The 23,899-nt window shown below is 56.9% G+C and overlaps 2 protein-coding genes across 2 annotated transcripts in view; one reads left to right on the top strand and one right to left on the bottom strand.

Annotated features, from left to right (window-relative positions):
- The window catches only part of LOC142044522 (uncharacterized), a 34,232-nt gene extending 19,631 nt beyond the window's left edge, over positions 1-14,601 (bottom strand). The window contains 10 exon segments of the mRNA XM_075057092.1: positions 9,963-9,993; positions 10,364-10,469; positions 10,556-10,647; positions 11,093-11,235; positions 11,389-11,506; positions 11,734-11,929; positions 12,087-12,196; positions 12,281-12,485; positions 13,278-13,344; positions 14,541-14,601. Of these exon segments, the coding sequence (XP_074913193.1) occupies positions 9,963-9,993; positions 10,364-10,469; positions 10,556-10,647; positions 11,093-11,235; positions 11,389-11,506; positions 11,734-11,929; positions 12,087-12,196; positions 12,281-12,485; positions 13,278-13,344; positions 14,541-14,601 (1,129 nt within the window).
- The window catches only part of LOC142044564 (membrane-anchored junction protein-like), a 340,098-nt gene that overhangs the window by 66,398 nt on the left and 249,801 nt on the right, over positions 1-23,899 (top strand).

The following is a 23,899-nucleotide window of genomic DNA, read 5'->3' as shown; positions in this document are numbered from 1 at the left end:
GAGGGGAGCCGAGCCCAGCCCAGCCGAGGGGAGCCGAGCCCAGCCCAGCCGAGGGGAGCCGAGCCCAGCCCAGCCGAGATGAGCCGAGCCCAGCCCAGCCGAAGGGAGCCGAGCCCAGCCCAGCCGAAGGGAGCCGAGCCCAGCCCAGCCGAAGGGAGCCGAGCCCAGCCCAGCCGAAGGGAGCCGAGCCCAGCCCAGCCGAAGGGAGCCGAGCCCAGCCGAGGGGGGCCGAGCCCAGCCCAGCCGAGGGGGGCCGAGCCCAGCCCAGCCGAGGGGGGCCGAGCCCAGCCCAGCCGAAGGGAGCCGAGCCCAGCCCAGCCGAGATGAGCCGAGCCCAGCCCAGCCGAGGGGAGCCGAGCCCAGCGCAGCCGAAGGGAGCCGAGCCCAGCCCAGCCGAGGGGAGCCGAGCCCAGCCCAGCCGCGATGAGCCGAGCCCAGCCCAGCCGCGATGAGCCGAGCCCAGCCCAGCCGCGATGAGCCGAGCCCAGCCCAGCCGAAGGGAGCCGAGCCCAGCCCAGCCGAAGGGAGCCGAGCCCAGCCCAGCCGAAGGGAGCCGAGCCCAGCCCAGCCGAAGGGAGCCGAGCCCAGCCGAGCCGAGCCCAGCCCAGCCGAGATGAGCCGAGCCCAGCCCAGCCGAAGGGAGCCGAGCCCAGCCCAGCCGAGGGGAGCCGAGCCCAGCCCAGCCGAGGGGAGCCGAGCCCAGCCCAGCCGAGATGAGCCGAGCCCAGCCCAGCCGAGATGAGCCGAGCCCAGCCCAGCCGAGGGGGGCCGAGCCCAGCCCAGCCGAGGGGGGCCGAGCCCAGCCCAGCCGAGGGGGGCCGAGCCCAGCCCAGCCGAAGGGAGCCGAGCCCAGCCCAGCCGAGATGAGCCGAGCCCAGCCCAGCCGAGGGGAGCCGAGCCGAGCCCAGCCGAGATGAGCCGAGCCCAGCGCAGCCGAAGGGAGCCGAGCCCAGCGCAGCCGAAGGGAGCCGAGCCCAGCCCAGCCGAGGGGAGCCGAGCCCAGCCCAGCCGCGATGAGCCGAGCCCAGCCCAGCCGCGATGAGCCGAGCCCAGCCCAGCCGAAGGGAGCCGAGCCCAGCCCAGCCGAAGGGAGCCGAGCCCAGCCGAGATGAGCCGAGCCCAGCCGAGATGAGCCGAGCCCAGCCCAGCCGAAGGGAGCCGAGCCCAGCCCAGCCGAAGGGAGCCGAGCCCAGCCCAGCCGAGGGGAGCCGAGCCCAGCCGAGATGAGCCGAGCCCAGCCCAGCCGAGATGAGCCGAGCCCAGCCCAGCCGAGGGGAGCCGAGCCCAGCCCAGCCGAAGGGAGCCGAGCCCAGCCCAGCCGAGGGGAGCCGAGCCCAGCCCAGCCGAGGGGAGCCGAGCCCAGCCCAGCCGAGGGGAGCCGAGCCCAGCCCAGCCGAGGGGAGCCGAGCCCAGCCCAGCCGAAGGGAGCCGAGCCGAGCCCAGCCGAGATGAGCCGAGCCCAGCCCAGCCGAGGGGAGCCGAGCCCAGCGCAGCCGAAGGGAGCCGAGCCCAGCCCAGCCGAAGGGAGCCGAGCCCAGCCCAGCCGAGGGGAGCCGAGCCCAGCCCAGCCGAGGGGAGCCGAGCCCAGCCCAGCCGAAGGGAGCCGAGCCCAGCCCAGCCGAAGGGAGCCGAGCCCAGCCGAGATGAGCCGAGCCCAGCCCAGCCGAGATGAGCCGAGCCCAGCCCAGCCGAGGGGAGCCGAGCCCAGCCCAGCCGAAGGGAGCCGAGCCCAGCCCAGCCGAGGGGAGCCGAGCCCAGCCCAGCCGAGGGGAGCCGAGCCCAGCCCAGCCGAGATGAGCCGAGCCCAGCCCAGCCGAGGGGAGCCGAGCCCAGCCCAGCCGAGGGGAGCCGAGCCCAGCCCAGCCGAGGGGAGCCGAGCCCAGCCCAGCCGAGGGGAGCCGAGCCCAGCCCAGCCGAGATGAGCCGAGCCCAGCCCAGCCGAAGGGAGCCGAGCCCAGCCCAGCCGAGGGGAGCCGAGCCCAGCCCAGCCGAAGGGAGCCGAGCCCAGCCCAGCCGAGGGGAGCCGAGCCCAGCCGAGATGAGCCGAGCCCGGCCCGGGCGCCCCCTCCCTCTGCTCCAGCTCCCCACGCTGCTCTGCACTGGCTGCTGCTGCTGCTGCTGCGCTGCAGAGGCAGCTGCATTTTGGGGCTTGGAGCGCTTTGGGTTCCCGCGTGAGCCCCAAGCATCAGAGGAGTTGGCCTGTACCTCGTGGCAGGTCTTGCAGCTGCTTTCAGGGGGGTCTGGGCTCTGCCCAGGCCTCTCGAGTCAACGTTGACTCTGGTGCCTAATGACGGTATGCTGGCAGTGGCCCTGGTAGCTCAGCCCTTTCTCTCCCCAGTTGCGATGATGTCAGCAGGTTTGCCTTTTCTTGGTCCAGGCACCCTTCACGCAAAGATTCCCAGAGATTTTTTCATCCCTCCCCTACACACACAGTGGGATTCCTGGAGGGCCACAGAAATGCAACAGCAGCAGCGTTAGGCTCTTCTGGGGTTTGGGGGAGGAAACACCCTCATAGATAGCTGTCTGGAGCCTTTCTGGCAGCCACCTTTTACCTCTCAAACAGACACAACCGAAAAGCTCCGATGGTCAGTGACCTAGCCGAGCGATGATCAAAAATGCCCCTTTTTACCCCACAAAAGCCTAACAGCGACGTTTGTAGGAAAAACTCCCGCGACACGGGAGTTCAGCCGAGACACGGGCCCGTCGGGAGGAAGAGAGACTTCCTTTGTATTGCCGGAGTCGGCCAGCCACTTCATCCACCGTTTGTCCCTCGCCTTTTTTCCAGGACATCACTGCCAATGAGTTGGCATACAACGCTGGTACGTGTTGTAGAAACTTCCGCCCCAGGGGTTGTGTGCATTGGACTTCATCTGGATCTGTGGGTGACTGCTCGTTATCCGGATCATTATAAATCACCTCCAGCACGGCTAATTCCCTCAGGTACTGGATACCTCTCTGCATGGTGGTCCACTTGCCTGGCTGACACGTAACATCTTCCTTGAAGGGGTATTTTTCCTTCACGCCTGACGGAAGTCCCCTCCAGAGGCTGAGGGCTCGTGTCTTTTTCCCAAACGCCTTGTCAGTGGCCCCTTCCCTAGACAGGGATCTCACCTGCTTGCCTTCCCTACCCTCTAATTCCAAGCTACCGGCCCGTTACCCCAGCAGCGGAGCAGCCGGGTAAAAATGTGCTCACCCGGATGGCGGCCGAAATCCGAGGGGCCGGCTCCTGCCCACCATCACCTGCGGCTGGAGGAGCCGCACCGTGCCCGCAGGCAGCGCTGCCCGCCCTGCCCGCCCATGCCGCTGCGCCCGACCGCCTCCACTCAGCTCGGCTCGGCTCGGTACGGCTCGGCGAAGCTCGGCTCCGCTCGGCAAAGCTCAGCTCGGCTCGGCTCGGTACGGCTCGGCAAAGCTCGGCTCCACTCGGCAAAGCTCCGCTGGGCTTCGGCTCGGTACGGCTCGGCAAAGCTCGGCTCCGCTCGGCAAAGCTCAGCTCGGCTCGGCTCGGTACGGCTCGGCAAAGCTCCGCTGGGCTTCGGCTCGGTACGGCTCAGCAAAGCTCGGCTCCGCTCAGCAAAGCTCCGTTCGGCTTCGGCACTTTTTTAGGTAGCTCAGGTAGCTCAGGTTTTTGAGGTAGCTCGGTCCTGGGCTCCCAGACCTCGCCTGGGCTATGCTGTAGTTGGGCCTGTCTCCAGCCCTGTCTCTGGCCCCGTCTTCTGGGTGGACCTTGGACCCATGTTGTAGCCCTGCCTCCTGCTGCTCCGACTGGGTGGGCCCTGGACCTGGTTCATCCCCTGGCTGTGTCTGGGGCTGTCGATGGACCCCACTACCAGCACCCGGCCCTGCTGAGACCCTGTGGGACTGTGCCCTGATGGGTGAGGGCACAGCCCCGGTTCCCCTCACTGGCTTCCTCTCTGTTCTTTGTGAAGTTCAAACCCCTCATCTTGTTTTTCCTCACCACACGTCCCTATTCTCGGTTTTTCCTGCACCCTACCTTTCTTCTGTATTCTCCCCAGGATATACTTGCAGCTGCTTTGGTTTTTTTTTCAGGTTTGAATTATCTTTTTATGGCACCTTATCCTCCCATTTTTCCCCATTCGTGTCCAGTTGTCTTTTAAACCCCTTCTCAAAGCCCCGCTTATTTAATTTATCCTTTGCCAGGCCCAGCTGCTTTTCATTCTGAGGGTTGTTCTCCATGAGGCCTTTTGAGTTTAGGCTATAAAATCCAAAGACAAGAAAGCATCTTGCCACACTTGGTCATCTCTTACATAGTCCGCCCTAACCATGGCCTGAAAATTTCCAGCTTTTCATTAATTTTTTATGTTCCTGGAAAAAACCCCACTGCTACCTTCTGGAATTTCTTCACCTGCAATTAGTTTTCTGTGAGTGTGTCACTGTACCTAAAAACAGAGAGGCTGGCATTGATCTGATCTGTCTTACTGTTAAGAAATACTTGTTCCCAGTATGAAAAGAAGTATCTCTGCTCCTGATTTCTGACTCAAGACATTTCGTAGCCCACATGCTGCTCACCAAAGACGCATCAATCATCACACATCAGGCAGGAGTGACCTCCGCAGGTGGTTACGAATTCCCACACTGAGATATCGCTACGTGGTGTGAAGCGTATGGCTTGACCTGAAGATCTCTGCCACTCACAAAGCACGCCGGTCCTCCACGCATTTAGACCTACTGCTCTCATAAAATGCAGCATCTTGTGCCCTATCAGCATCATGTTGAAACTAGGCACGGTTATAGAAATGATAACTTTATACTGTTTTGTTAAAGTTAAGATTAAATAAAAGGCTAAAGGACTTAGATACAATAGTTTAAAAGGATAAATGCCAACCTCATGTTTAGTAGCTGTCTTAAGAAGGGACAGGCAACTTCCCCCTTAGCCCAGATATTACTCCGCCATTAAGAGAAGGACCAATGTCACTTATTATCCCTTGTCGAAGCAGTCTCCTGGAGGAGCAACCCGAATGTTTTGCTATGCTAGGATTAGGCTTGCCTGAGTAAGCACAACTCCACGTACTCCATGTGCCACTCAGAAAGGAGCTGTGATGAAGGACAGAGCCTACACACCACATGAACACATTCACATACATAAACGTACCCTGGGCTTTAGATTAAATCGAAACAGAGGGTTGAAGGATTCTTCTAGGGACTTCACTCTTCTTCCTGCCTAGCTCATTCATTTATATTGCAAGTTTAAGCTTGATTTCTTATACTCAGTTGAAAAGGGACTTTCTCAGAAAAAATGCCAACTAGGCAATATGTTATCAATTGTGCCTTATTCTCTACAGGAAATACAAAAGCTGAGTTCCTCTCGCACGTCCAGCACTTCCTAAAACGATCCACTCTACAGCTTAATTGATGCCTTACTAGACATAATGCCTTATAACTCAGCTACCTTAATGAAAATAACTATATATACATATGTCCTTGTACATCTTAAAACTCAGCATGTTTCCTGTGTCACAGATACAATTATGCATACAGTACACCACATAAGCCTAATTGGAAATGGAGTGAAGATTGAGGTAAAATGACTGGATCCCATGGAAAAATTGAGGAAACCGATACTTCTCAAAGCCTTTGTATGCATTTGTGGCTTGAAACACCTCAGCTTTCTCTTAGGTGGCAAGGGATGCTGTCTCAACTTTATCAGGTGTTCTACATGGTATGGAGGAAGTACAAGAACAGATACTCCAAATACGGATGAATTCAGCATTTTTTAAATTTTATTTAATCAGTAATCAGGTAAACTTAATCTGACACCAAAAACCACATCTTGTCACACTTACTTTTGAAATACAGCATACCCAAACGAGGGAGGAAATTGTTTTAGTGTGATTTATAACAGTAACGAAGAGTTATTTTCTTTTTGGTAATGACATTGTGCAACACATTTTCTGTTTGGGGAGTAAGCTTCTGAAGTATTTTAATCTGCCTCATCTACCGCTACAGATTTCAGCAAAACTGCAAAATCCTCACAAGAATTAGCACTGTATATAAATCCAGTAATAATCCACAATCATCTCTCCATTTTGGTTGTATTTCTGCTGTAGATACTAGGCTTCTTCAAACTTCCACCAACCAGTGGAAATTTGCCAAATATATAACCCAGTGGGCCATTTAAAGGGATTTTGCTGTGAATTATGACTGCTACATTTGTGGGCAGCTTTCAGTACCAGAGACTGGAAAGGGAGAGGCAGAGTGTGAAGAGCAGGGGGCGCAGCTTTCACCCTGAGACCTTCCACATATTTGTTCATGATCTACAGAAAATGGATGAGCTGGACAGCATAAGCTCTCTGTGCACAGATGGAACGGCACTACTTAAAACCAGTCCTTGCTTTGGCAACTGGGGGAGACGTCAGTCCTGGCTCTTAAGCTGGCAGAGGCTGCCTGAAGCCTTGTTTAAGCTGGTGTCTGTACAATCAAGCTATTGTGGTTTACCTAGGTAGTGCGTGGCAGCTGAGCTGCAGCAACAGACTGTGCACGCTCTTTGCCCATGAGATGAAATGCATTAGCTTTAACTTCTTGCATCCAGACTACTTGCCAGATGGATTCCTAACAAACAGCAGAACTGAACTGCTGAATTACTTTACATATGCTTGGAAAGCCTGGGGAAAAAATAAACACGAAAGAAGTAACTAATGGGAACAGAGAGATGCATTTCTGAGTGCAACAGACTCCATCTTTATTTCAAAATATCTCTGTACATTACAATTCTATTTAAAAAAAAAGAAGTCAAAAGTCAAAGCAGTTTCCCATGCTAAGTGAAATATCAGGTCTCATTTTTTAGATAATCAAAAAGAGAGGCTGTGTTTTCACTCAGCAGATCTCATGGCCTGTTCCTATCTGAGCATACTGCTCAATAGCAACATAGAATGTGTTAAATTAAAGCTCTTATTGTGCTCATCACCATGAAGCAGGATTTTTTGAAGAACCACTGTTAGAAGCAAACTGATCTTCCTTGCAAAGTCAGGTTGTCCCTTCTTCAGGTGGAGTTTGCTCTCAGGCAACCTGGCCATCCTGGGAACAACACCAGGTCAGCCTCCTACCTGCTGGTCCCCTCTTCTCTGACAAGAAGAAGCCATCCTGTGTATAACTAAGAACCCGATGATTTCCTTCCCATGGGTTGCACATTAAAATATCAAAGAACTCTGATTGTGGTCTTAGCCCATAGCTGAAACATTAGGAAGTTCGTTTCTGGAAATTCAAACACATTCCTTAGCTTGCATAACGTCTATATACAAACAAAAGGACGCTCAAGGCAGGCAAAGCTAAGAATGTGAGCAAGAAGTGGACCGTCTGTGGGCTGGTGTGTGGCCGCCTCTGTGGCTGCTAACACTCAATTCCAGCTGGACCTGTCAGCTCCTTCCTTGGAAGCATGCTGTCAGTGCAAATTGACAGGAATCCCTGGGATTCAAGCCTCAGAATGTATTCCCTTATGCAGCGCTAATTGTTCACAACAGGACAGATATCGCAGAAGATGTTTGACTAATTGCATATCAAATTGCACCCAAGCCAAAAACCCGTCGCAGAGGAGGCAGTATGGAATTTCAGATAGGGTGAAATGGGATCATGTGTATGCATGAACTCAGCCACATGGGTTCTGCTTAAATTCTCACCGTAAATATTCAGCAGAATTTGCAAGGCCATAAGGCAGTGCTCTGCGTGAATGTGAATTGCATCCATAGCACGTATGGGACTGTGTCTTGTATAATTCATGAGAATAGCCACACGGGGTCATACCAAAGGTTCGTTCAGCTCAGCGTCCTGTCTCTGCATCTGAACAGTGAAAGATGTGTAGGAAAAAAGCATAAGAAATGCAACAAGCATAGCATGCTCCTTCCCCTGCTGTACCCTCTATACTGACAGTCACTGGTTCAGGGATTTCTGGAGGCTGTTCCTGCTTCCTAGAGCTTAATGGCCCATGAGAGACCTTCCTTCCCTGATTCTGTCTAATTGCTTCTTCAACCCATTCATACTTGTGCTATCCAAAACATCCTGTGGCAAGGAGGTGCACAATTTAATTATGTATTGTGTGCAGATGTTCTTCTTTTCATTTATTGTGATCCATAATTTCATGTGTTGCCTGCTAATTCCCGTGTATAAGAAAGAGCAAACAATCTTTCCTTACTCATTTTTGCAGTTTTCACTTCCTCCCGTAGATTGCTGCGTATTATTTGGAGAAAATGAAAACTCAAACTGACTCATCTCAGCTATTAAGGTGATAAGAGATCACATCTATTTGTTAACTTCCAGCTGTGTCTTTATAGTGGGTCTGTTCTGAAGTCCAGGTGCAAGAAATGGTCTCTCTGTAGTATTCAGGCTGTGAATACAAATGACAGCATGAACCTGCCTCCAGCTTTATTATCCATTGGGCTACTGGGATTTAGAAACTCTTTGCATCTTGTCTGGTTACTATGGCCATTCTCAAAGTCTGTTATTTCTATGCTTTGTGCCAGATATGTAAGTATAAGGCTATGCTTTGGGTTGCCCTCAAAGGTATACAGCATTTCAATGACAATCTCTCCATGTTCAGACACAGAGGTTTCAACAGACCCCCAGATGCAAAGACCAAAAAGAACCCCAAAACCATGGAAGAAAATCAACCCTGTCCCCCCCTTTCTCCTTGTCTTCACATGTAATATTGTGCAAAATGCTGCTATGAAGGTCTCCCTCTGCAACTGCTCCACCCATCACTGGATTCGCCATCTTATTCAAAGTCTCACATATATCTAGTCTCATTTTATCCCATGTACCCGTCTCCTAATAGTGTACCAGGTGCATCCTTCTGCTTGCTTGTCATGGGCAACAGTCATTTTTTCTTTCTCAAGGGAAAGCTGTATTCATACATCAATTCTCCACCTTCATGCCAGAGACTCTCTCCCTTAATTCTTGTTTTCAAAGCCCCTCATACAAAATGCACAACGGGTATGGAATGCCAGAGAATCACAGCACCTGTGTTTTGTATTCAGCCAGCACTAGCTTGAGTGGATGTGCAAAAGCACAAGCCTAGACTTTGGAGGTCCCCAGCCCTCAGCACCCTCTTAGCTCTGTTTCTGCTACATACTTTTTCCCCCTTGCCATGTCTGACTATCACTGTTAAGTTCTTAAAGGCAGGAAAGGAGTGAAATTTACAGTGCTTTGTCTCCTATTGCCAGTGTCTGCGACAATTAACATGAAAATGCACCCTGTCAGTGGTTCACTTCAAGTGTGGAGCATTGCTGTTCCTCTCAAGGGGAAAGAACCTAGTGCAGTTCCCAAGAGCTTGGGTTTTTTAAGCCCCTTTTTAAAATTACATTTCCATAGACAACAGAATATTTAGTTGAGTTATTCTGTGCAAACTGAATCAAATCTTCCTGTCGTTGCTCTCTGTGATCAATAAGAGGTGCATCATTTGAGAGGAGTATTTACAGTGCCCAGTGTGGAAGTTTGGTTTATACCATCGGCGTGAGCGAGGGGGTTCTGAAGAAACTACCAGACAATCGGTATGCAAGGATGACAGCCACAGGGGACAACAAGCTGCAGGTGACCATGGTTGCATAAGGAGCTTCAGCCCTTCTTGGCCAACCTGCTGTACCTACATGTTGCCCTCTACCGGAGATAATGGCACGGCTCCAAGCATACGGCAGGCCTTAGCACAAGATGAGCATTAGCCAAAATCTGAGCAGGAGCTGGGTAACCAGTTGCAGCTCCACGGGTCCCTTCCAACCTCCACCCTCCTGTGCAACTCTGTGCCTTGCTTTCACTCCTAAAGCACCTGAACTCAGCCCTCGTGCCCGCCGGCAAGGATGCTGGGACAAGGCACGATCCCAAACTCCTCCCCGAGGGGTCATCCCCAAACAGCAGCTCCCCGCTCCAGAGCAGCCGATGGCAGACATACTCAGAAGAGAGAAAATATCATTTTATTGAGAACATCAACTGCAGTGGGGGGTGGGCCCAGGACTCACAGGGGTTCAGCCAGTAACAGGAAAACGGCACCTACAAGGACAGAGTCAGAGAGCGCTGCTGAATGCACAGCGGCAGGAAGAGGCAGGGTTTGGTTGCCCTCTCTCTGGGGAACACCGTTGACGAGGAATTGCTCATAGCCCAGAAGAGAGCGAGCTACGGCTGGCATTGCCGAGGGGAGGGCTCTGGCGCCTTATCCCCACGGGGAATGCCCTTAGAGAGCTGTGCGCGCGCAGAGATGCACAGGGCCCCTGTGCCACGCAGCAGGGCTCGATGGGGAGCCCCTGGGGAGCGGCCACGGGGTTCTTGCCAGACCCTGCGCAGCAGCAGAGCCTGGTACACACCTGGGCTTCTCGACCTGCCGGACCTTCCTGCATCTTTTCCGTTTGCGATCCCCCAATACGTTTTCTCTCTTCCTCTTCTTTTTTTCTGCACAGCTTTCATCTCCCCAGGCCTGTTTCCTCCTTCGGTTCCTTCTCTTTTCCTTGTCCCGAGGAGAGCCTGCAAACCTTTCCATCCCACAGTGTGCTTAGATAGGTAAGGCCACGATCCAGCGGAGACAGTTCTGATTTTAACCCAAAGTGACTCGTTTTACCTTCTTTCCTCTGAAAGGCTGCCCAGTTGTTGCGGGCGTAGCAGGGGCTCTGCCGTGCTCTCGAGGGTGGCTGGAGGCAAAGCTGGAGGTGCCTAAACCAGAATTGTTGGAGTTCAGGGGTGGCAAGGGACGGCCTGGAGTAGTAAGGGACTGCTTGCCAAATTACCACCTTAGCTCTCTGGGGAAGATGCTGCTTTGCATCATCCATCCACATTTTGCACAGTCCACCTGCCCCAAAACAGACTTGATGAAACTGTGATGAAGTAGGATCCGAGCAAAAGCCCTCTCAAGTTGACAGCTACTCCCCGCTGTCTTTTTGTAGGTATTTGGTTGGATTAAGCACATGCTTAATGCATTTGAGAAAGGACCTTTCCAGTTTTCCATACAACGTATGATTCCGTGGGGGAGGAGGAGGAACCCCAAACACACAAGCCATCGGCTGGCCGGAGGAGGCCCAGCAGCTACTTGGCCTCCTCAGAAACTACCCTCCTACCCGAGAGACACTGTCACGGTGCTTGTGGAGCAGAGCTGACATACCTCTGTCGTTTTGGACTCCGCCACCATGTCTCCCCCAGCTCCTTTGAGGACACCCAGAGAGGGGGATGCATGCAGAATGGCTTCTGCCTGGTGGCCCTGGTCTCCTCTGCCTGCAGGGCCACTTTGCTCTTCCAAAGGCAGGTCTAGAAAGCAAAACCATGTGCAGCAGTGACGCCTTGGAAGTAGCACACCTAAAGCAAAACCCACCCCAAGCCCTACACAGGTTTTCTTCTTGACGTTGAGGTTTCTGGTATCCCGAGCCCCAGCCTGGGACAGCCCTCAGTTCCTCCTCATACCTGTGGCTCCGTCCGTGGGGGCTGGCGACTCCCCAGCTGATGGACAGGAGCGGCCAGCCACCTCCTCCCCAACAATGTCGCCGCAATTTTCAATCATAAACAGCGCCAGCGTGTTCACCTGCACACATCAAACCCTTGCTCTCAACCCAGCTGCCTGAAGTTGTCCCAAGCAGCCTTTCCCACTCCCGACCCTTGCCTCTGCACAGATGGCTGTGGCTGCGGGGCTGCCTTTGCGGGCAGCCACCCCACCGGCATTTGCTCAAGGGAGGAGGCAGCCAGGGACCTCTGAGCAGCCAAGCTCGGATGGGCCGGCAAGGCTGCAGACGGCTTGCCAACACAGCGCACCTTCTCGGTCACCTCCAGCATGGCCTGGAGCGGGAGCAGGTCCTCGTCGGGTGGGCTCAGCAGGTTTGGCCCAAGGCAGATGGCCAGGTTGCTGCAGCTCATCCTGCTGGTGGCTGCGTTGCGGCCGATGTGCTGGAGGAGGGACAGCAGCCGCTTGAGGAGGAAGAGGTTGGCTGCAGGCAACTTCTCGGCCACCCTGAGGGAACAGGGACACTAGGTTGACAAAGCAGATTTTGCCCAGGCCTGTTGTCCAAGGCAGGGGGGAGCCAGCGGCTGAGTTGCCCAGCTTTCCAGGTGCTCTCAGCCAGCGGCCAGGGCTCCTGCTCAACAGGCAGGCTGCTGCCCGCACTTACGCTTTCAGCTCGGAGACCTTCTCCTCCTTGCTGGTCCTCTCCATGGCTGCCATCCAGTCCTCGTAGAGGTGGGTCACCAGCAGCTTGTCGGGGATGCTTCGGAGGAAGTCCTGCAATGCCAAGGGCTCTGGGTGAGCCTTTGAAGTTTCCAGGCCGGCCAGGAGCTCCTCCAGCCGCAGGTCAGAAGCGCTCACCTTCAAGACGGCGGCCAGCAGGAGTGCAGGCTGGTTGCCCAGGTCGACATCGGCGTCGCGGTCCAGGGCCTCCCGCAGCTCCCGAAGTTCCGTCCCGCTGGCAGCTTTGCGGAATATCCCCTCCGTCGACGGTCCTTCCCGGCGCAGGACAGCCAGCAGCTCCTGCAGGAGAGGCAGGAGGACAGTTGCTTGGCCGAGGAGCTGCCTTCCGACAGCGGTGGCCAGAGCACTGCCCCAGAGCGGGCTCCTTGCTGGGGGTGAAGAGCCCAAGCCGCCATCCCCGCAGCTCCTGGGGACGCCCGTGTCCCCTGTGGAGCAGCCGGAGGGAGGGCTCCTACCGCCTCTAGGGAGCATCTGGAGGGCTGGGGACCCCCCCGGCCAGGCTGGCTTACCTGGATGGGCCGGGGCAGGGAGCCGTCCTCCCCGCAGAGGGCTGCCAGGGGCTGGCCAAAGAGCGCCCTGCTGCAGCCAGAGCCCACCTGCCCTGGCGCCTGGGCAGCGGCCGGGGTCCTCCGATGAGCAAAGGGCCAGGGCAGCCCCCTCCTCTTCCTCCTCCTGCTGCTGCTCCCTCCTGCTGCAAAGGAAAGCCGAGCAAGAGCCCGTCAACGGAGACCGCCGGGCCAGCGCTCCCGGGGCCTGCCCTGCCCGCAGCGTGGTGCTGAGCGGTGCAGCAGGACGGGCAGGGAGCCAGCAGCTGGACCTCCGAGCTCCGGCTCAGCAGCTCCAGTTGGGAGGCTCCTGAGAGCCGGCACGCCACCAGGAGAGGAGAGCCTGGCCCAGCCCTCGCCCTGTCCTCCTCCAAGCTGTGGGCAGCAGCAGAGGCTCCGTGTCCCCGCAGAACCACGTCCAGCGGCCGCTGCCCAGCGGGTGTCCGTCCTTCCTTCCTCCTGGAGGTGACATCCTGCCTCGGGCTGCCCAACCTGCATGGCGACACTCGAGGGACAAGTGAGCACAGCTCCAGCGCTTGCAGGAGCTTACCGTTCTTCCCAAAACTCACCCGGTGCGTGGCAAAGTCCCCCTCCGCTGCTCGGCGGGACCGTCGGAGGCCCTTGCTTGGGACCAGCCTGCAAGAACCAGGCTGCGCTCAGAGAGCAGCCCCGCGGCGCAAAGGGCCGCCGGCGAGCTGCCAGCCGGCACCGGCAGCCTGAGCGTGGCAGAGCCGGGACCCTCTGCCCTCCCGGGCTCTCTGCCCCGCGGGGCAGGTTTCCCCCCAGCACCGCCGGCCAGGATGTGCCGGCATTCCCGGCGGCTCCCCAACCCTCTCCGCTCCCCGAGCGGCACCACCCTTCCCTCCATCCCTCACCCCACTGGCCGCACGTGCCGGCACAGCCAGAGGCGGGCGAAAGGCAGCCCTTCTCACCTCGGCCTGGCCCTCCATCAGCCTCTCCAGGCTCCCGGCGCTTAATGTCCTCCACTGGGCAAGAGAGAAGGAGCGGAGGAAGGTGAGCAGCGATGCCTCTGCCGCTCGCTTGGCTGGAGGACCAGGGCTCGGGGGCAGAGCCCAGACCGGGCAGGCACTCACGGTGTGGCGGCGGCCCAGCCCCTTCTCCAGGAGCCTGATGGACGGGACAGGCGTCACCCGGGCTCTCTTGGCTCCTTCTGGTATCCTGTGCACCGGGAAGGGACAGGGAGAGAGCTGGCTGAGCCCCAAGCTGCCTCTTCTCCCTCCTGCGGCAGCTCTGCCCGAGCGAGAGCTGCCGGCAGCCACGGGGGCACCTCTCCCCAGCTGAGGAGCTGCGTTCCCCCGTCCGGCTGCACCTGCAGCATCCCCGCGGCTTACCCCAGGAGCGTGCCCACCCACAGCTCCTTCAGCGCCCGGGAGCTGCAGAAAGAGAGGAGAACCAGCGTCAGGCCCTGCAGGCCCTGCTGCTCCCAGCCCGTGGGCAGAGGCGGGTGCCTGCGCAGCCCTGCCCCGTGGGGAAGGACACCGGAGAGGGACGAAGCCCCGTGGGGAAGGAAGGACGCTGGAGCGGGATGAAGCCCCATGGGGAAGGAAGGAAGGACGCCGGAGCGGGACGAAGCCCCGTGGGGCAGGACAGAGGCGCTGCCCGAGCCCTGGCTCCTCATGTCCTGCCAGAGCAGCTGCTTTCGCCCTCCCCTTCTGGGGACCCAAAGGGGATGCGGGACCTGCCCATGCCCCCATCCCTCCCTGCCGGCGTGCTGCTCGCTCCTTGCCCAGGCTCTGCACGCAGGGCAGAGGCTGTTCTCACGATGGTGCGGGTGTGCTTGGGAACGTCTCCCGCCCGGCCGTGGCACTCACCCGAAAGTGGCGACGCAGGAGCCGCTGGGCCAGATGAGGAGGATGGAGGTCCTGTCCTCATCGCCGCCTTCCTCCTCTTCCTCGTCCCCCGCCGCCTCCTTTCCGCCGCTCAGCACCCACAGCTGGTCCAGGGCCAGGCGGAGCTGTGGGCGCAGGCTGGTGCCGCGTCTGCAGAGAGCAGAGAGGAGAGGCAGGCGGTGAGCTGGGGGTGTCCTCCTCGGGGTCCCCCCGGGCCGAGCCCTGTCCCCCACCTGCCCTTGGGACAGACATCGATGGGCGCATCCAGCACCAAGGGGCCGGGGCCTGGGGCTGGGGCCGGGGTGTCCCGGGGCTGGGGCCAGGGCCAGGGCTGGGGGAAAGGCAGCTGGGCTCTGAGGGTCTTACTGCAACTTGGCGATCACCAGTTCCTCCTGGAGAAGGAGAAGGCGTCTCTCGCTCCTCTTGCGGCCCCGGGTCAGCCGCACGTCCGCGCTCAGCACCGCCTCGGCGTCGGCGAGAGCCTCCCTGCAGAGCAGAGAGCGGCGGGCATGAGAAAGGCCGCTGCCACCGCGGGTCCCGGCCGTGCCCCCGAGGCACAGGGAGAGCTCACCTGGAGCCGCAGCAGCAGTTGGCCTGGCCCATCCTGCCCGGGAGAGGAGGACCCTTGCCGTGGACCGAGGACGCGGGCCAGTCGGCGACAGCGGGGATGGGAGGCGAGGTGCCGGTGCCGGCGAGGTGCTGCTTGGCCAGATCCTGCCTCCTCCCAGCGCTCCTCTGTGCCAGCACAGCTCCGTGCTGCTGTCTCTGGTGGCTGTGGGCTCCAACTGACCAACATTCCGAGCCCAACGACCAACATTCTGAGCCCAACGACCAACATTCTAAGCCCAACAACCAACATTCTGAGCCCAACGGAAAGTGGGAGGGGCACCCACCCAGTGGGTGAGAGTTCTCTCCAGTATGGCCGTCTCTGCCTGGCACTGGGGAGCCCCGGGCGGGCTGGACGGACCCAGCAGAGGGGAAGGACCGTCTCCCTCCACCTCTTGCCAACGCTTTGCCTCCTGCAGCCCAGGAGGCAGGGAGCCGCCTTTGCCCCAGGGGCACTTTTCTGGCTCGAAATCGCTCCACTTGGCGTCCACCATCACCCCAGGTGTCTGCACAGCTGCTTTCCAGCTGGGTGTCCCCCAGCATTTACTGGCGCAAGGGCTTCTTCGTCCCCAGGTCTCCAGGACTTTGCTCTTCCCCTTGGGGAACTACAGGAGGTTCCCGTCAGCCCCTTTCTCCAGCCGGTCAAGATCCCCCGGCTTGACAGCAGGACCCTCCGGCGCAGGAGCCTCTCCTCCCAGTTCTGTGCCACCTGCAAGCTGCCGGAGGGTCCGCTCTGCCCCATCTCCCAGACCAGGGAATGTGAACAGGTCCCGCGTGGTGCAGCGCAGTGGGGGCAAACATGCACTTTGATAGGCCATCACTTGTCACAGGAGGTTCAGAAATTTAGGGGAAAAATCCATATTGGTTTGGGTATTATTTACACAGTGCTTCCCCTTTGTATTCCTGCAAGCTATTACAAGGTGTTCAAAATGTCTCCTTTTTCATTTGAATGTCACAGCTCTTCACAGTGCTGATGTTGCATGTAACATTGGATCGGGTTGTACTCTCGCACAGAGCATTAGGTAGTATGTAGCCTAGATTATTAGGGAGAAGATCGCAGATTACCGCATTAGTCGTGCAAACACCAATGACAGGAGGTTGCATCTAGCTCTTGAGCCAAAGGGTCAAAATCCAAGGTGTCTATTGATCTCAGTGGGCTATTGATCAGCAGATTGAACTCACCATGTTCAGAAAAGAAAAGGTACGCGAGAAAGGCCTATTCTGCCTTGACTGCTACAATGCGTGTTTTTGCAGGTATGAAGATAAATTACCTTCCATCTATCCATGCCCCTCCCGCCACCCCTTTCCAAAAAAGAAAGGACTAGAGAAAAAAGATTCAACTTGTAGAGCAATGGGGCTTGTAACAGCCAAGTAAATTTCCCTAGATCATTCCCATTCGATGAGCCACTTTGCCTGACATTTTGCCTCTACTTGGTACCAACAGAAGACTCGGTACCTGTGCCATGCTACAGGAGACGTAGAATTTCGTGCTGATCCAGAGCTTTCCACCTACAGCCAAAACCAGGGCGAAGCTTTCCTACACCTCAACCACTCCCTGGTGCCTCTTCCCCAGGGAAAGTCTTTCCTCTGTCACTCTGTGCTCATAGCTGGTCACAGGCAATGCAAGCCCCAAGCCTCAGCCACCATCCCAGGCCACCAACCCCCTTTAGCCATCAGCAAGATCTCAAACTCCTTTGCGGCTGCAGGAGAAGGGTTGTTAATAGAAATGGATGCACACGGCACAGTCTATTCCAGAATAGCCACAGCGGTTAAAAGCTTTCCGTGTCCTGGATTGGTGGTTTTCAGGACCAGCTCCTGGGTGCCGTTGCACGAGGCTAGCGATAGCTCTATTTCATGCAGGTAATTCAGGCTTAATCCTTTGTCCCCACAGGCCCAGCAGCACAGAAAGTCACCGTGGGCTGTGTTTGAGCAGCCTGCTCCACTGGACTTGTGGCAAACATCCGCATCCCTGCTCTTCTGTTGTCCACATAGGGTCCTGGTCAATATCACAAGCTGTTTTCCCTGGAAATGACCATCGTGGCTAAAGACAGACTCCTCCTTGTGGACTCTAGCCAAGCTGTGGCAACGTCTCTGGCACCCATGCTGTGCCAGCTTTCAACCCCCAAGAGACTGGAACTGAGGCGGGTCCAACAGGAAGAAAATCTGCAATTTTCACTGAAAGAGGGGAGCGACCACCGGCACTGAAGAGCCATTCATATGCTGCCGAAAGCCACAGGGAAATGCAATGTGTGGTGAGCTTAGGCAGGAATACTCCTGTCCAAGAAGCAGCACACTTGGTTATTAAGGCTTTATCACACTTGGGTGATAAGGCTTTATCCTTGGCTTTCCCGCCGTGCTGACCGCTGTGGCTGCTGCCTGTTCTTTCCTGCCATGCTGGCTGCACCCGCCTGTGGGGCTGTCCTTGGGAAGGGCACCAGAGCCGAGAAAGCCCCTGGGAGAGGGGCAGGGAGAAGCTCTTCTCCAGAGATTTGCCAGAAGCTCTCCAGAGCATCCCTTTTCCAGCCCATGAGATGCTCTGTGTGACAAGGGAAGGTGCCCGTCGGTCCAATGGATGAGGCCCTGCAGGGCTCCCATCAGGGTCCTTTGACCTACCCATCTTCCAGCCGCCACTCCAGGGGCTGGGGGTCTCACGAAGGGCAGGGCCCTGTCCCCCACCTGCCGTTGGGACAGACATTGGTGCATGCAGCCATTAAAACCTGCCGAGGCCAGCTAACTAGGAAAAAGAGATGAGCCACACTGCGCAGGCCCAAAGGGCGGACACTATGTCAAGGATAACATAAATAAGTATACGATTAGAACAATATAAGCTTGCCTTGCTGTAGGTAACGGTATGCACGATAGGCAGAACAATCCCCTGTGCATCCAGCGCTGCAATAAAGAATGCCTGCTTTCTAAAACTCCAAAATTGAGCCTCAGAGAGTTTCTTCGACCAGCTTTTTCGGTTACACACCCCTACCTCTGACTGGCAGGACAGAAGAGAAGATCACTGGGGCACCTGTCCCTTTCACTCGTGCCACTCAAGTCCTGCTTGACCTTGCCCGGGTTTTGCTTTACCGTGTCCTGGTGCCCGCGTGGAAAAGGAGCAGGGGAAAGCGGTCTGTGCTTCGAACCAGCGTGCCAGCCTCCCCGTGACATCCCGGAGCACTCCTGGGCGGTCAGCACCACAGGGGTCTCCTATTTCTTCTGGCAAAGTCTCAGCTCCTCCTCTCTTGCTTGCTCCTCCTCCCCCATCCAGATGCTCCTTTTCTAGGTGGTGGAAAGCATATTCTGCTTTCCTTGACTTCCACACGGCCCCTTGGTTTCCAGCAGGCTTCCCACCAGTGCCTCTGCAAGCCTGTTCTTAAGTGCAACCGAAAGAAGAATTTTCTCTTTATTATTCCCACACCTCAGAGGCAATTCTGCTTTCACTGAACTGAATGGAAATTTGTGAGTAAAGATGATGTTTAGATTTGTCTGCAGTGCCACAGTAGAGTTCACAGGGCCCTGCCCACCTTCAATAAATGTCAGCTTTGCGTTGCGGTTTTAACTGGAGTGACAGCTACTGAATTGGAGAAGACCCATGGGAGAAAACAAACTGATGACAGAAGTTTTGAATGATGGGCTTGGGAACCACAGATGTGCGTGTTTATGGAGTACCTCTCTTTCAATCTCCTGAGAGGATTTTTTCCTCTCATCACTTGAGTAGGATGGAAATCTTTTCGGTCTGATGGATTTGGTATTTTTAACTTCCACTTTTTACCGTGTTGCGAAAAAAATGCACGCAGCCTTACCGTTTACATCCCACAGTGTTACCCGCTGGGCAGAAACGTCTGAGGCTTTCACATCTATTCCATACCTCTGCTAACACTCTGCCAGTCTTGATCTGGTCAAATGAGAGCAGCCACTGCGAATAACGTTCTCGACTTCCCCATCTCCTCACTCTGGTTTTCCTCTGTTTCTCAGGCATATGCTTTCTCGAGACTGCATATGAGGGTGAGAGATTACTAAAGTCCTTCCTTATTCCTAAAGGCATCTGAAAACTCTGTTAGGAGTCACTTGCTGTAAGATTATCTCCTGAAGTCATCGCAGAAATATCTAAGATTTTGTAGAAATTCTTTTGAGGCTCAGGAAGGTATGATTCTTTTCTTATGCTCAGTTTCACAAAAGTCTCTGTAGCCTTGGTCTCATCTTCTTTAATGCTACGTTTGAGGATTAGTGGTTCTCCCAAACAGGGTGCCCTGCTGTTGAATTAGCCAGGCACAGCATAGAACCCTTGGTCTGGCCACGGTGAATCCTTTTTTGGATAGGCTCAGATGAGCACGGTGAGTTTATGCTGTTTCAAGGATTTGCTGCAACATCTGTGCCTACTTTGACCCAATACTGCAAGCTGTTTAAAGCCATACACTTCCCCCCCGCCCCCCTCCAATGAACCAGTCTGAGACTCTGTAGAGCACAGGATTATTGCACTATAATATAAGGTATTAATATAGCAGCAAAGCAGTCTTCTTTGCTGGAATACCTACCTAGCCTTCCTACCACGATAATATTGTTTCATAATGTGTGTACTGGAATGAAAATGCTCATAAATGCAACGTGAATATTTGCTGACTGCAGGTATTTTTACAGTGCTGATCCCTCTAATATGGAGGCAGATGTAACGATACTCACCCGTGTACTTCTACGAGCCTGTGCAATGTTTTTAGTGTCTTTTCCTATACACAACTCCCTGCCCATATACAGTTTCTTCTGAAAACCTGCAAGGAAGACTGGGCTAGCAACTTCGGTAAGCCAAGCAACTAAGCACAGACCCGGGAACAGCCTTGTATACCCACAGGAGTGCTGCACGGACATTTGAGACTCACGTGGTTGGAGAGGTATACCACCATCTGGATTTAAAAATACGTTTGTCCTCTGTGTGTGGTGGGGGTACCGTAGTCCACGTCAAGGACTGGGGGTGATCTGCATGCTTACAAAGACAGACCTGGAAGCCTTGCACAGCTGCAAAACAAATGCTCAGAGTTTATTATGGTACCAGATTCACGTGACGTACGTCAGGCAGAGAACGGTGGTCAAGGACAGGCATTGGGCAGTCCTCAAAGCAGGACTTCTTTACTACCAGGACTTTGTTTAGCCATGGAGCTTCAGCTCAAACTCTCATTCCCATTTTGGAAGGGGATTTCTTCCCTGCCTTTCCGAGGCACAGCTCTGTTAGGACACCCACAGTCCATCTGAATTTCTCAACTTGGGTCTTTTCATGTGTCTGATATTTACAGGGACAGAATCTCCGGCTTTGCTTGTCATCAATAATACATCTATCCTATGAAGAACAAGACGACTGGGACACCAAAAACAAACCCCAACCCAAAAGACAGAGAAGTCCATTTCTCTTTCAACTGCCTGAAAAAACACTTTCCTCCTGGACCCCTATGGATGTACACAAAGAGAGAGAGAATGCAGCCTTTGAACAGTAACTGGCATAAATCTTTCTCCTCTGATCGTTCTCCCTCTGACTCATAAATCTCAATCCACCAAGAAAATAGTGCACAGCTCTCACAAACCATGACATGCACCTAGAAGGGAGGCACAATTAAAAGAAGAGACAAGAGAGACAAATGATATGGGAGCCATTTCCTTAAGGAACAGAACACTTTTCCCTTCTTATTCGTCATAATGACTACCAGTAAATAACAGACAGAAGCAAAAGGTTTGAATACAACACCGATGAATTTAACTTTAATGCAAGTAAAGTGCCTTATAACAAGTCTGGATTGAAAAAGATGTTGAGAAGGGTGGTTTTCAGAGAGACTGCTTACATTTTAATGTTTAGCGAGACAGTAATCTGCAGTGGATGGGTACAAAAAACAATGAGAAAATGTCTCCGTACCCGCGGTGGCGGGTACCATCTCCTCCTGGGTGTCACGCACCCAGGGCAAGCGCGGCCCCCTCCGAGGGGGATCCAGAGCTGCTGCTTCTCCGACCGGGCGACTAAAAGCCCTGACAGCACTCCTGGAGCCAGGGCTGGGGGAAAGCACGCCACCGAGTGACACCGCCTGACCTTCCTTCGCGCCCTCGAGGTCCTTTCTCCTATTTCTGCGTCACTCCAGCCAATGCAGCCAACAGAAGCACGGCCAATACTCACAAATGCGTTTGCCATCTGCCAAAAGGAGGCCTCGGCTTGGTCCCCTCTCGGCTAGGCCGAATCAACTTGTTCTTTTTCCCCCACCAGGAAAACACTGTTGAAAGCCAAGAGCATTTGTACCCACAGCCCCTGAGAGCCACCTGGAGGCCCCGGGGGCACCCCAGCCTCCCTTAACCCTTTCCCTCCCCAGGAGGAGCTGGGGAGGCTCTTGGGGGGGAGGGGGGGGGGGGCGCGGAACACAGGGAGCCCCCGCATTCCTTCCCGGGAGACGCCAAAGAGTCCTTAGTAGCCAACAGCCAGAAGGGACCATGGCGCAGCCACCACGGCAGCTCCCACCGCGTGGGCCCTGGGGCCCCCCGGTGCCCCAGCGTTTTCAGACTTTTGTACTCCCCGAAACCTTCTACCCTCGAGGTAGGGACCGGCCCTGAGCCCAGGGACGCTCTTGGGGGCAAGAGCGCAGCTCACCGCCGGCCATGGCTCCTCTCTCTCTCTCGTAGGCTCAGCCAACCTGTACCATCTGCCCAGGCAGGAGCAGCCCTTCCCTGCAGCCTGGGCACCCCTGCCAGCGGTGGCACCCCAGGCCCCCCAGGCACCACCAGCAGGTATGGCACCCCAGTCTGCTCTGGCACCTTCGCCATCCCCGTCACACCCGTCCCCCCCGCCGTTTTCGCACGGGCGTTCAGCAAGCCCGCGGGAGCACCCTTGCCCTCGCCTGGGTGACGCGTGCCCACTCAGGCCAATCTGCAGAGAACTTCCCAAATATCTCTGGGAATTTCTCTCCCGTTTCACCTCCTAGAAGGGAGTCTCCTCCCCAAAGTGCAACCCCGTCCCACCGGCACAGCAGCTCCCCACGCGCCTGGCGCAGAGCTGGGGGATGTCGGCCGTGGGGGATGGCTCGGTGGGTGCCCCCGGAGAGTTCCCCCAGCCCAGCACGGCTCCCTCTCGCCCACACAGGCCTGCAGATGGCTCCGTGTGGCTGCCTCTTCGACCCCCGGGCGTTCCACATCCAGTGGACAGTCACCGACCTGCCTCCACCGGCCGGTGCCATGCTCGGCCAAGGCACCGCTTCCCTGCCAGGGGCCAGCCACAGTACCTTGCCCCCTACCAACATCAGGCAAGAGCGGTGGCCCCGGCCCCTACGGCGCTGCCGATGCCCATGCCCACCTACCGGCACATCCAGGGGCAGTTGCTGATGATGGACACCTCCAGCATGGCCACCCCTGCAGGGGCACCCCCGGGCAGTGACGTCCCCCTGGGCAGCGACGTCCCCCCCAGACCCTCCGCTGCCCCCCCCAACCAAGACCTTGGGGACACTGCAGGAGATCTCGAAGTGTCTGAGGAGATGCTTCTGCAGGAGGCCCTCAGACTCTTCGGGTGCTCCACGGACGCAGTGGGGGCCAGCCAGGGTGGTCCCAGCAGCAGCCCCGTGCCTGGGCACCCCAGGGGCACCAGCGGAGAGGGGACAGGGGTGGCCCCAGCCTGCCCAGTGCTGCCGACATGCAGCCCCGGCAACCAGCACATCGAGAAGATCGACGCCTCCGGCACGGCCACCCCTGCAGGGGCACTCCCGGGCAGCGACATCCCCCCGGGCAGCGACGTCCCCCCCAGACCCTCCGCTGCCCCTCACAGCCAAGCCCTGGGGGACACTGCAGGCGACCTCACCTTGTCCGAGGAGGTGCCTCTTGAAGAGGCCCTCAGACTCTTTGGGTGCTCCACGGACGCGGTGGGGGCCAGCCAGGGTGGTCCATGCAGCAGCCCCGTGCCTGGGCACCCTGGGGGCACCAGCGGAGAGGGGACAGGGGTGGCCCCAGCCTGCCCAGTGATGCTGACATCCATCCCGGGCTACCGGTACATCAATGGGCAGCTGGAAGAGATCGACACCACCGGCACGGCCACCCCTGCGGGGGCACCCCTGGGCAGCGACGTCCCCCCGGGCAGCGACGTCCCCCCCAGCCCCTGAGCTGCCCCTCACGCCCAAGCCCTGGGGGACATCGCAGACCACCTTGCGGTGCCTGACGGGGAGCTTCTTGAAGAGGCCCTCGGGCTCCTTGGGTGCTCCCTGGACACGGTGGGGGCCAGCCGGGATGGTCCCAGCAGCAGCCCCGTGCCTGGGGACACCGAGGGCACCGGCGCAGCCACCCCCGACTGGGACTTCAGCCCCTGGTCGCTGCCGGACGAGCTGCTCACCCTCGACTCCCGCATCCCCGAGCTCAGCGACACCGCGCTGAGCCTCGACATATTCCACAGCGTCGGGATGGAGCCCCGGGAGCCACGGGGGGATGCGGGGATGGACCTGCCACCATCCCCGTCTGCCGCGGCAGAGCAGCCGAGGAAGATGCAGGCGCAGAGCTCCTTGCCAATGCCACCCAGCAAGCGCAGGGCTCTGGCAGACGACATGGGGGTGTGAGGGGGGATCAGACGGGGGCGAGATGGAGATGGGGGGAGTGGGAGGGGGGAGGGGGGGATCAGACAGGGGTGAGATGGAGATGGGGGGACTGGGGGGTGGGAGGGGAGGGGGGTGGATTGGTTGGGGGGGGTTGAGGGGGTGGGTGGGAGGCGGGTGGGGGGTAGGGAGGGTTTAGAGCAGCTTTGTTGG

This window comes from Buteo buteo, chromosome 24 (assembly GCF_964188355.1).
Source record: "Buteo buteo chromosome 24, bButBut1.hap1.1, whole genome shotgun sequence".
Lineage (NCBI taxonomy): Eukaryota > Metazoa > Chordata > Aves > Accipitriformes > Accipitridae > Buteo > Buteo buteo.
Note: the sequence above shows the minus strand (reverse complement) of the source record. Positions and strands in the feature narration are given on the sequence as shown.